Source organism: Etheostoma cragini, chromosome 3 (genome assembly GCF_013103735.1).
Source record: "Etheostoma cragini isolate CJK2018 chromosome 3, CSU_Ecrag_1.0, whole genome shotgun sequence".
Lineage (NCBI taxonomy): Eukaryota > Metazoa > Chordata > Actinopteri > Perciformes > Percidae > Etheostoma > Etheostoma cragini.
The window spans coordinates 7,843,554-7,856,769 of NC_048409.1; the positions used below are offsets into that span (position 1 = coordinate 7,843,554).

Consider the following 13,216-nt stretch of genomic DNA (forward strand, 5'->3'; position numbering starts at 1 on the left):
TCACTACGACAACAACAGACGCTTTTGGCTGACGGTCGCCAGTTAACATGGACTCTCGTTAAACCGGAACACCGGTCAGCAATTTACTCCAGTTCTAAGGACGCTATGATTTAAGGATCTAAGGATGTATTTATAAATTAGGTACTCACAAAATGCGTCTGTAGTTCTTCTCCTGGTACACCTGGTTAATGACGTATTTGATGAAGACACTGAAGTGTTCCACAGCGTGGTGGTAAACAATGCCACACACATCAGGGATCAAAATAGACTTCTCAATTCGGTGCTCAAGATCCATCAGGAACCTAAAAATATTAAGACACTATTTTCCAGGGATATAGATCCAAAGCCTGTCTGCTGGACTGGAACTTGATGTATGATTAGACTCCTAATCATTAACTGTTTTTTGTTAATCAAGACCTTGTCCTACCTTTCACTGGCTTTCATGACTTCCTCGATGTTGGAGAACAGAAAATGCACATCGGATTGGCTTAGAGTGTTGATTAAAACAGGGTCACGTAGGAAGTGAGTCTCCAAAATTTCCAAACTTTTGTAGTATGATGCTTCTGAGGTAATGAGCTCAAATGTGGCCTAGACAGAAAATCATAAAGACACATTAATACTAACCGAGGATTCCTACACCCAGTGAACAGTTGACATGATGAAATTCGAAATTGGGATAAAGTATGATGTCCTGCTGGCGCAGTTGGCTAGAGCTTATTGTTTTAATTTGACTGATTTTCACTTGAGAAACTAAAAATGTACCAGATTTAAATGGAGTAATTACTTCTGTTGATGGAATCCATGTGGCTTCACAATCTGTTTGCATTTATATTCATAAAGCATGTATCAAAGTGTTGTTTTTGGAGCAAGGCAGCTGCTAAATCTTGTTTGCTTCTCTGAGCTATATATATATCTACAGCTCTAAATGTTGGCCATGATCTAGACTAAAATGTATTATTATCTATTGGATGATAAACATTCATGGACCCCAGATCATGACATTTACTTTCTTTGGTGATTTTCAGTTTTCCTCTTGTGCCACCTTGACATTGTGGATTTATAGTGTTAGTCACACAAGTACTTGATGGACTGCCATACAGACATGCATGGTTGCCAGAAAATGACTGTTTTTGGCCTTAATGATTTGTTGACTTTTCATCAAGCACCATCAGCTGATCAAAGTTGTCACTCACCATGTGAAATATACCTAAACATCTACTAAATAACATTTAGTGTGGCCTATCATGGTCCCTACATGATGTATCCTACTGACATTGGCTCACCTCTTGCATTATGATTTCTTTCTGCGGTAACTGCCTGAGTAGGCCACTGGCCTGCACAGCTTCCAGGTTCTGCCACAAGCTCAGTGACCGAGAACTGTTCCTCAGCTGCAGCTGTAACACTGGAGGAGACGTGACACCAGAGCCTGCTAATACAGTCTCTGGTGTGACCCTTGGACAAAGGTTCTCACGCTGCCGCCGTTGCTCGATCTCCTGCTGCTTCGAAGTGTCCCGATATTCCTGGTACAGGAATGCTGGAGAGCCAAAAGACAATGAGTCAGGCATGAGGTAAACATACAGAATTTTAATTTTTTGTTATTTTTTTAAGCCTGGATAACCACTGTGCTTAAGCGGTTGTATTGTTAAGTGGAAAAATAGTTGAGCAAACAGCTTCGTTGGACTTGGACACCTCAGTTTTTCTGTTATAGTGCTCAATTCCTATGTTTGAATGCACTAGCTACGTATCTTTGCCCAATTTTGTGTTTATATGGGCTAAATTTCTCCAAAGGGAGACAATAATTAATAAATTAATATTTAAAATGTGCCAATCGCTTTCATTGCCAAAGTCTTTTGGCATGTGTATCTTGGGGCACTGGGTTATGTGAGCGTGAGTCTTTCCCCACATGGCTGCTGCTGGAGCCAATCACAATTTAAACACTATTTTAAAACTGTTCTATCAACCACTGACCTTTAATAGTCAAATAATGATAAATAACAGGTTGTGTCAAAAAGTTCAAAATGTAATTTGAACAGACTTGGATCACAACTTTTTACTTGTATTTACCCACCGTTCTTACGGGTCAAACAACACAGGACTTTTACTCAAGAGACCAAAGTTTATGTCCTGTTGTCCCGTGTGTCACTTAAACGTACATTTTGTAACCCCACCTACTGTTTTTTCCTAACTATAACTAACTGGTTTTACCCTGCACATTAAAGAATGAAGCCAAATCAGTCCTCACCCAGGTGACGCATGACGAAGCGCAATTAAAATGGATGCCAAAGTGGTACCCAGAGAGTCAAATATTGCCGCGGCTGGAATTAGTTAAAAAGGCCCCTGAGTAGCTAAAGAAGACTTTTTGCATCAGTAACCAAGGCCAAAGGCACTTGACCAAGAGATTGTTTTTGTTGGGCTGGGAGTGAGACTGTGTTGGTATTTACTATAGCGAGCATTAGTAACTGGAGGGTAAGAGACAAAACCGGAAAGACACAAGCTGTGTCGAGCGTCATAAGGTCAATAATTTAATGCCAGCATGTGTGTGTGTGTGTGTGTGTGTGTGCGTGCGTGTGTGTGGCAACATGTGATTAGTGAATCGTAGGTTTGCTCAAGTTTATTAAATTAAAACTTGCTGATAACAACATCCAATCTTTTCAGGGAAGATTGGCTTTGTGTGTATCAAGAGGGAAGGTGACTTTGAACAACAGGGGCGTGTTGCATAATCTCCCTCAGTCATATACTGCAGATTGCTTTGGTGGGCGGCAGAACTGGACTGAGACTTACATAAGAGAGAGTGAAATGCTCATATATAGCCAAAGAAATGCACAGGTTGAAGAAAAAGAAATAGGAGATATGAATCTATCTATCTGTATTTGTATCTGTAAACTACAGATATAGTACTTTTTAGCACTTTTTTTCACAGGTATTTCTTGCTAATAAACCTGTTAACCCTGTGTACACACTGAACACCACTATGGTGAGTAGTCTGTCAGAAAGGCACTCAACCTCAATGAACATGTCAGAGATATGCAGTAACAGATACAGCTCAGCTACAGTATTGATGCCTTACATGAAATCCATGTGCTACACATGTTGCATATGTGAACGTTTGTATCTCACCAATGTTCAATCTTAGTCATATAATATATTATCAAATAAGAAATGATTTGGTAGCTACAGCTCTGGAAGTGGTAAAAGTACGTGGAATAAATATGCTACCCTCACCAATGTTTTTGACAATGCTGAGGCTGTGACAGATTGTCTGGGAGCGAGCTCCATTGCTTAGAGACCTAAAAAGAAAAAGAAAATAGGAAATATGTGTTTGAGAAGGCAGCCAGCTGAATGAATACATTCACTTTATGTTTCATTTTACTATTAAGAAAATGATGCAGCAGTGCTGTTGATGCATTCCAACACAGACAAATCAATTATCTGCGCATCTCTGTCTTCTATATCAAACACAACAGAGTCATTTACAAGCCATTTTTTGATACAAATATGAAAATATCCATCTTCGCCTCTTCACATTCATTCTCTAGCCACACAATGAGTAACTCCTCAATCACTCAAATTTCTCAATTTTCTCATAACTCACAGTGTTTTGTCATTTTGTTGCTCACAAGCTTCATTTTTATTTGCCTTTTTGGGGGTTTTATATCTGCTATATCTGCTAATTACTATTAGCAGAAATCCAGAGTTTTAAGCTTTATAAAAAAAGAACCTTAATCATTTCTATCCTTTCCACCTCTGTTTCCAGTATAAGAAGATCTGACCTGAGGTTGGCGTTATCCTGGTCTGCGCCAATAGAACTGGGTCGTTGTGAGCTCATGGTTTTCCCACTGACCTCCCGAACAGTGCAAGCTGCAGCTGTTTGCTCCGACAGCTTTTTTATGTCTCCGCTATGAATGTTGTGAGTCCGGTAAGTGATCATGTCAGTTGCAAAATCTTGATGCTCGCTGTTGGAGGCAGCGGATATGTCCATACTCCTACCTTCTCCCACTCCTCTTCTCTTATCCACAGCATCACTGTTGTACAGAGCATGTCTGCTGCTGGCCTCCCCATTGCTTGGCAACCCAGTTTTGGAATGATGTAGCTGTGGTTGAAGGCTGAGGGATACATTTGAGAGCGAAAAACACACTTTAGAATTAAATCTATTGTAGATTTTTTCATCTGCACCTTACCCAGAAACTGAAACTTTTCAAATTGCTATGTTGTAAGGCCATGTTAATTTGTCTTCATACATTGTTAAATTCCCTTTACCAACATCTGGTATCCTCAAAAACTCATGCTAGGCTCCTTTTTCTTCGTTCAGTACCATTCAGCCCTACTTGTTGGCTGAGAAACTTCAGTCTCTTTTTTTTTTCACCATTCCTTTTTATTTTATGCGCAAATGACTGTAGGAGTAAGTCTGCAAATAGGCACTGTGTGAAATTTGCAGATGAAACTGTTATATTTATCCCTTTGAACAATGATGAGGAGGGGCATTGTCCTTTAGTTGATGATTTCATTGCGTGGTGTGAAAACTTCTATCTGTCTATCAACGTTTCCAAGACAAGAGATATGATTATTGATTGATCGAGGACTCTGATGACTTTATTTTACCAGTAATTTATTGTTTTATTTAATATTTTTGTATTGTGGTGTGGTACAGTGGTCTTTCAATGACCAACAAGCGTAAGCTAACAAAGCTGGTAAACGCAGAGTCTAAGGTGGTTGGGGGAAGCTACCACAGCCACAACACACATATGATAAACGGGTCAGGGGTAAAGCTAACCAAATTTTAAACTGTAACAATCATCCACTTTTTGGGGAGTTTAATCTGCTCCCCTCAGGTTGCCGTTTTAGGCTATCTATGTTGAGAACTAGACTTGCCAGAAATACTTCTACTCCAGTTACCATTAGGAACCTAAATTCAGTTGAGTGACACCTTATTAAATCTTTACATAGTACCTATTCATGTATTAATTTATTCCTGTCATTGTTCATTATGACATACTGACCTGTGGACTGTTCGATTTGGATTCCGTCATTGGTTTTGGGGAACGAAGTTCCTTCATTGATTTGTTGATGTGTGTCATGTGTTGTTTTTACAATGTGGTTGGCATCTGGTGGTGCTTTGTTTCTGTGTATGTTTTAGATATCCTGCTGCACACTAAATTTCCTTTTCTAAGCATACATAAAATGAAACTTTAACTGAAGGCTTCAACAAAAATGATCAAGATATCCAACCTTATTTTTGTAGACACAACTAATGTATCCTTTGCTGTCCTCAAAATCCCAAAATGACTCTGTAAACACCAGACCAAAACCGTTCACAGCCTCAACTATAGAAGGCAGCAAGGAGTCAGTGGATGGCCGAAACAGATCAAGAAGGACCAACTTTAAGCATAGAAAGAGGTTACCTGACCAAAGTTCCTTATAGGTTAGGTAAATACTCCTGGGCCAGCTCCATTTGCTGAATGAATGCTGTGAGGCGTGGTTAAAAAGATCCTGACACTCCCACCAAACAAGATTAAACATACGTCTATGTCCGTTGCACAATGTTTCCCAGCGTTTTGTGGAAACATTTCATACAATCCAGAAACCAAAGCAAAACCGTGTACACCGTATATATAACCTAATCTGTATAAACAGATATCTGCATATGCTAAATTGATTTTGACATCGGGAGCTTTCTGGTTACCGTTTGTAGTCTGAGTTGTATTGAACAATCAGGTTTGAGCGGGCTTTGGTTGCATGCAGGTTAACATTCTGTGTGAAAAGCAAAAGAGATCGTGAACGTGACCTGAAGCATTTATTCTGTTGTCAAGTCTATTGTTTTGACAATACAACCAGTTCTCACTCCCAACTCATAAAATACTGGCACTCAGTCAATAGCTGTCAAAGTTGGATAGCAATGCTAATTCCCCCTTCAGTGTCTGTTTGGAACAGGCAGAGCAGCAGCTAAGAAGACGTAGTATTATGAGCGGTAGCGAGTAGTATGAAAGGCCACGTAGGTAAGTTAGTTGGGGTGGTGGATGGGTCAAACAACACAGGACTCTTGTCCCGCATGTCACAGAAACATACATTTTATAACCCCACCCACAATCTTTTCCTAAGTCTTCCTAAGAACTGTCCTGTTCTTATGCTGCATGTCATTAAACTGACAAAAAGTGACGTCAAAGTACAGACCAAGTGCTTCTAAACATGAGACTAAAGGAAACTTTATTTACGACAATGGAAGCAGTGTAACGACTGGTTTGAGGGGGTGCCTGGGGTCATATGCTATGATGTGAGCTTTGCATGTGATGGCTTTGCTGTGGAGGTCTGCGAGGTTGAGGGTGGGGAGGCCAATCATTTCAGAAGCGTTGTGTATGATGCATATGAGTTTGCTCTCGTTGAGCAGCTCTGTTTGAGATGCTGGTTGTTCTATGTTTAACACCACAGATGTAGTTCTTAATAGAGGATGTGTTACATTCTATTTCTCAGTCTTAAGAGCAGGCTCTCTATTAAGTCCTAATATGTTTCCTTATCAATCTTACAGGCAAGAAGCCTATATCTCTGGTTTGGCTTTAGTTTACTGGTTTTATGAAAAATAATTGATGGAATGACTTTGAAGATTAATGTTTTTTTGCACTTTAGTCATATTCTTAAAACTTGGACCTTTCTTGAAATGAAAAGGCATTAGTCCTCTCCAAGAAATGGGTTTTTGGTATTCTAGTATATTGATACCTTATAGCACACTCTTCTAGGTATAACTGTTTACAAGGGGATTGCTCTTGCAGTGTCAATGACAGAGAGACTGTATGTGCTTATCACAGACATGATACGCCTTTAAGAGTCTGAAAGTATGAAGTATAAAAGTGGCATTAGCAGTGTTTAAACAAGCACCGTATGGACATGTTTGTTTTCTGGGCGTGTTTGCTTTGAGTGGTAGGGTTGGACAGTGAAGGCATGAGGACTCACCGTCTAGCCCCGGGCAAAAAAGGTGATTTGGGGGGTAAAGGAGTATTTGGGGAGAGGAGTCCTGCTCTGTTAGTCGGACTGGGGTCCAAACCAGTCTTGGGTGAATCTGGAAAAAGAGAGAGAGGAATAGAGAGAAAAGCAGTCAGAAGGAGAAAGTGTCTAAGTGTCAAGGGACGAGCAGTCATTGCATGCATGCATGCACGCACACACACACGTTAGTAGAAATACCTTGGTTATGCAAGGTATAGTCTCGATCAACAGAAAAACATTTCCAGGATAATTGCATGAAGTCTGTCCCTCATGTTCTGCTCTCTGTGTGTTTTCAATCTCAAACTCTTCAGGAAACATCAAGAAACTTTGAGCTAGTAAGCTACACACTGAAAATGGCAAGTTTTGAGGAACATTTGGATTGTGCAAAAAGACAGGCTTGCTTGATTCTATAAGTAAATGATTGAATCTTTACAAAGAATATGTTTCTAGCATTTACTTTCTAACTCTAAAACTAAAAAACTAAAACTAATTGCTATGTATGAAGTACACAGCGCGAAAGAGCAAATGACGGTAAAATATGTATTCAGCTAATTTAAATAAAAGGTAAGTAAAGTAAAAAGTAAAGTTTGTGTTACTGTATTTTGTGACTAGATAACTTCATTTAATATTGTATGTGGAAAAAAGTCTAAAAATATTGTGGAGCATTTATGCTCCACAATATTTTTAGACTTTTTTCCTCTATTTAAAACCGCTGAAGAGGGCCTCAGGTCGAATTTGAACCGGCCCGCTGGCAAAGAGATGGGGCGCATGCTCTACCAGTTGAGCTAGAGGCTGTCCCAGAACAAACAAATTGGAGCTGACCTGAACCACAGGGCAAAAACGCTAATTATTTTTCACTTTTGAAAGAGGGCATTTGTGTTGCATTAATGTGGTATCGGAATAATTGGAAAAAAGAATTCCTGACTGGCAAAATTCACACTACATTGTAGTAACATTGTGAGATGGATATGCCTTTTGCAGAGGTCTGCGCTTTCTGAGTCTAGATACATGCTGCTGCTAGATTAGTTTGACAAAAAGTGACTTTGAACCGGGTACAGAGCACAGCGAGGTGACAGTCCCTTCAGGGGCCATGGCAGTTGAGTTTAGAAGAGGAAAAGTGTCATGCAGCAACAACAGTTTTGCCGCAGCAGTTAATGTGGTGCGTACAACAAGAAATATATACAAATTACAGTGCTTTACTGTTCATAGTCATATGTTGAATGGTGCATGAGAACCGCCTGGTGTATTCCATTTCCACTGAGAGTATTAACAGTTACTTGGGATAGTTTGATTTTGATTTGTACATTTTGGCAACCCACCTTGCGTTAAAGTTTTAGTATGAGTTTGTAAAAGCGAAACATTCTTTGAGCTGAATATCAGAGCAGTAAACGCATGAGTAGCTCACCTGGTAAAGCATACACCGATATACAGAGGTTTACTCCTGGGTGCAGCGGCCGTGTGTTTTATTCCAACGTGTGGCCCTTTGCTGCATGTCATTCCCACACTTATGTCTTTAGCTGTCCTATAAATAAGGGCCTAAAAATGCCCCAAAAATATCTTAAAAAAGAAAAGAATATAAGAGCTGTTTACATAGTACATAGTAGATAGTTTACATACATACCAGTTTTTGTCCCTACCTTACTCTACCATCTGTGCTGTCTGACTGACTGTCAAGTGCACTGAGATTGCTGCTTCTTATTTTCTTTTTTCTTTCATGGCGGGTGGCAACCAGCGTTAATGTGTATTAACCAAGGGGGTAAGTCTCTCCTCTCTAAGCGTAGCTCCCATGGCGCCATTTTAATGCTACAAATTCATCACCCGCTGTTAGCATCCCATTGACTACCATTCATTTTGACGTCACTTTGACAGTGAATAACTTTACATCTGAAGCGTCTAAAGACTATTTTGTTCATTGTTTATTTCTAAAGAAACACAACAATGTATAAAAGGCTCCATTACCTTGTACCTCACGTTAAGGCTCCGTAGAAGACGTTTTTGGGCTTTGGCAAAGCTGCTCTTAAACAGCTTGAGGATTGGCCGGAAATGTATGCAACTCCTGGCACTAAAATGTGATGTAGAGCCCAGGAGCCCTGGCGCTTATCTAACATGCGTCTGTGTACGATTTTATTTGCATGAGGCTCGATATAAAACCGTGTTAAACAAAGTTACATTCAAGAAAAATCATTCAATAATTGTATTTAATCAGGTATTTGTTATATTTAACCAGTATCTGAGATGTGTGAAAGACTATTTGACTGAAATGGTTATCAGAAATAATCTCAGGAATAATTTATTTAAAAAAAAAAGACTCAAATGTCTTGAATGAGTCCTCTTTTGACTTAAACTAAACTAAAATGACGAGACCTTTAGTAGTCTAAAACTTGACCAACAAAAAAACATATGTGAATGACTAAATATGACTAAAACAGACAAGGAAATTTGGCACAAAACTAGGTCTAAGACTAAATTCTAAATTAAAAATAGGTGATAAAAGTAACACAACTTGTTTTGTTGGAACATGTGTACATTCAGAAGTTGTTTTAGTTATGCAACAGAAAACTTGTAGGTGCCTATGCTCTTTAACCCCTGCGCATACAGTAATGTGCAAGTTTTCACTTGCACATTACTGCTTGCACATTACTGCTGGATTATTGCTGGATTAGTAGGTTTTCATACAGCCGCTGAACAAACATCTTTTTTACTTATGAATGCAGTGAGAGATCAAAGTTGAATGTAACACAGAAAGTTAATTTGTTAATTTGCGGTGGCCACATTGTGGATTGATCTGGCAATGTATGATATTGTACAAAAACTTATTATAATGTGATCAGTCATCATAATAAGTTTTTGTACAATATCATATATGAGAGTTTATTTTAGCTGTCTTTACAGTTAAATTTAGCTGAGAAAAGGTGACTGTGAGCCAACTACAGAGCACCTTTAATTGTTGGTACTTTCATTGGGCATGGTAGTTGAGTTTAGCCAACAAAAAGTGAGTGTTGTGGAGACGACAGTTACATTTAGGCACCAAAATGACTAGGTCAGATTAGAGAAAAGATTGTGGTTTAAATTAAAACACTACCCGGACACAAATACATATTTCCTGGCCAAAAGTCTTGTGGTGTCCCAGGGTAGTAATCGCTGTGTTTTATGACCCAGGCATCCACCCCGACCTCTTTCCGATGCAGACTAGCGTGCTCTTATACAGCAGCGGTTACTGTGGTGCATACAACAATAAATACATGGAACACATACAAATTACTTTACTTTTTGTAGCTATATATACAAGGGGTTCATGCGAACAGCCTGCTTGATGATCTGGATTTTGTGACATTTTCAACAGGCCTCACAGTTTTAAGACTTAATTTTACTTTTGTATGCTGGCTGACCGGTCTAGTTATGTATTAACTAATCTCTCTAATCCTTTTTTTTAGGCCTATTTGAGATGCTGGCCAAAGTCTAAGCTCAACACTTTATTGTTTTCTTTGGTGTGGCTCTATGTTCCGGATTAAAACTACAACAACACAATTTGTTGAGATTAATTATCACTGTCATTCAGTTTCTGGAATTGTCCTACAGACTGTTTAGTACTGATCAATACAAGCAGACAACTTTCCAAATAATTTTAGACCCTAATATCAACAGAATAATTTGATGTTTCATTTCAACATTTCAACTTTTATTTGTTTTTGCTTGAAATTGCAAGTTAGGGGTTGACCTTAGATAAACACAATTATCACTCAGACTATTCTCAGGTTGTATTTATGTAGATGTCATTTGAAGAATTCAAATTAATTTGTTTCACTTCCAATAAAGACCGCATCCACTGCCAATACAACAAAATACTGTATGTAGAAAAATAAAATATACATTACAAAGTACTCCATAACCATAGCAGAAACAGAACTAAATTCCTAAACATGCTGCAGCAATGTGATCTTCTCCAATGAAGCCTGTAAATGACTCTTTGACTAGGCATTCAGTTGAATTAGTGCAATTAAGTAAGCTAAATAGTGTTGCTCTAGGACCAGAAAAGTCACTTTAAATGTTAATGAACTTGTAAGACAAGAAGCTGTTCTCACCCAATTTGAGGTACAGTAGAAATACAATGTTAAATTGCAAGCCCAGCAGAGGCCTGGTGTTTTCTTACATTCAGACTGCTCAGATGAGACCAGCCTCTTCTTTCTCATTGATCGGTAAAAGCGTGAGTTCCTGCGGATAGGATCTCTGTTGAAACCAACATTGGAGTCATCCTCATCATCCTCGTCCTCATGGCTGGGTTGGACCACAGCTGCTGGATGCTTCTCTGGAGTTTCCTGTGACTTGTGCCCCCACTTGCCCCTAAACAGGGCATTCACAGACATAGCAAGTAATCCCTTGTCCTTTAAATTTGGTAAATCCAGTTTGACTTCAAGAAAACGGACAGAAAGAAATCTGTCATATTTAGCCAGAATCCAGAAAATCCATGACTAGAAACGAAATTCTGGTGAAAAACCAGTCTCTGAGAACAAAGAAAGTGGTTTCTGGGCCCTGTGTCCCTCCTGTCAGTGGAACAGCAATGTTGTTAGCTACACATGCAGGCTGTGGAACCAGGCGAGTGTGTCACCTATGTCTGCCTAAGCTTTAATTATTGCATCTATGACTCTCTCTCCTTCCTGCTAGTTGTCCCTCCTCTCATATGTTCCCTCCCTCAGTCCCTTTCTACACCACCCTGTTACGTGTTGACATTCCTGCACTAAACCTGGCCTTACTGGCCTGCCCTTCTCTTGGTTCTAAACCCCTCCCTGTTGTGGAACCTGAAAAGCCACCTGCTGACAACCAGTGTGTTTACTTTGCCCTGCTTCAGAGTTTCTCAGATCACTCTACAAAACCTGTCTAGTTTCTTGTGCTTTCTATTCAGGTATTCAGGTAAAAGAAGAGAACAAATCACCAAAATATATTATGAAAATATATTTGCAGGTGGTGCTTGCTATTTTCTTGTGTGGAACAATGTGTTCTAGTGATTGTGTAAAGTTTCAGGTCCTGTTGAGCCTGGGCCCCATACAGTAGTTTTTTTTTAATCTGTAGTCAGCTGACAAGGAGAGTTTAAAGTTCATTTTCTATTATTTTTCCTTGCAGCAATAAGCCTGCTTGGGCTGCCTCTCAAGATCACAGAGTTCTGAAATGAAACAAAATAATGTGCAAAGAGTCTGAGCGCATTCCCTGCATTGTTGTCCAGTGTGGTCTGATATAGACTGGTATTTGAGTTAAAAAATAAAGAAAAAGTGTATAAATAGATTGGTAAGAGCATCAGGACTTTACTCCGATTTAAACAGTCAGTGTTTTCTGTGGGTTCCAATGCATATAGGTGTGAGATTGACTGAGCGGGTGGATGAGCTAGCAAACTGGGCTTTACAGTAATCGAAATGGACTGTTCTTATATAGTGCTTTTAAGGTCTTAACAACTACTCAAAGCGCTTTTACATAGTACAGGAACCATTCACACATTGTGGCCGAGGCTGCCACCTGCTCATCAGATAAACACTCACACACAGCATCGGGCTACACTCAGGGTTTATTGTCTTGCCAAAGGAAACTTCGGCCAAAGATCAGACCACCAACCTTCTGATTGGCAGGCGGCCGCTCTACCCCTGAACCAGAGCCACCCCATAAAGAAAAGAAAGAAACTACAGAAATGCAAATCAGTTTAATTAAAGCAAAGCTCAAATGCTTATTCTGGGAAAAACAAACAAAATATGGCAACAAAATTGTAAACATTTCTAGGAGGGGTACTGGACACAGGAAAGAAGAAACTGTGTTGACAAGGTTGAGGTTGGGGCACTGTACACTAAACTAAACACTGAAAATGCTAAGAAAAACACCAAACAGGCTTGTGTGAGGAATGAGAAGAATGAGTAGAGCATGTATTTCTGAGATGTAGAGGGTATGGGACGCAGAGAGAGGTGATGAGGAATAATCTCAGGGAATTAGGGGTGCAGGAATTCACATTTTAAAGGATTACTTAGCATGGGTGAGAAAGCATTGTTGTAGCACACTTTCTGCATTTTTGAGGGACACAAGGGCTTTTAATAGGTTAGGCTGGATTTTAAAGGACTATGTTATAAAACATAAAGGATATAGTGTGTGCGTGAGTGCGTGCGTGCATTTGTGCGTTCCTGCCTGCCTGCAATGTACTGACTGGAATATGTTTGAGGAGTTTTGTTCTGACATTAATGAGTTCACATGTTGTCTGTTGCTATGTCTT

The 13,216-nt window shown here is 39.5% G+C and overlaps 1 protein-coding gene across 2 annotated transcripts in view; it reads right to left on the reverse strand.

Moving 5' to 3' along the window:
- Positions 1-11,603, reverse strand: part of ngef (neuronal guanine nucleotide exchange factor) — a 24,867-nt gene extending 13,264 nt beyond the window's left edge. The window contains exons 1-7 of one of the 2 annotated variants that reach the window (XM_034867625.1): positions 11,123-11,259; positions 6,943-7,048; positions 3,771-4,110; positions 3,223-3,287; positions 1,284-1,534; positions 428-588; positions 150-302 (exon numbers count right to left, since the gene is read on the reverse strand). In XM_034867625.1, the coding sequence (XP_034723516.1) occupies positions 150-302; positions 428-588; positions 1,284-1,534; positions 3,223-3,287; positions 3,771-3,979 (839 nt within the window). In that variant the 5' untranslated portion in view covers positions 3,980-4,110; positions 6,943-7,048; positions 11,123-11,259. Of the gene's footprint in view, positions 1-149; positions 303-427; positions 589-1,283; positions 1,535-3,222; positions 3,288-3,770; positions 4,111-6,942; positions 7,049-11,122 lie in introns of both variants that reach the window. The other variant, XM_034867624.1, reaches the window with a different exon arrangement.
- Positions 11,604-13,216: the final 1,613 nt, after the last annotated feature.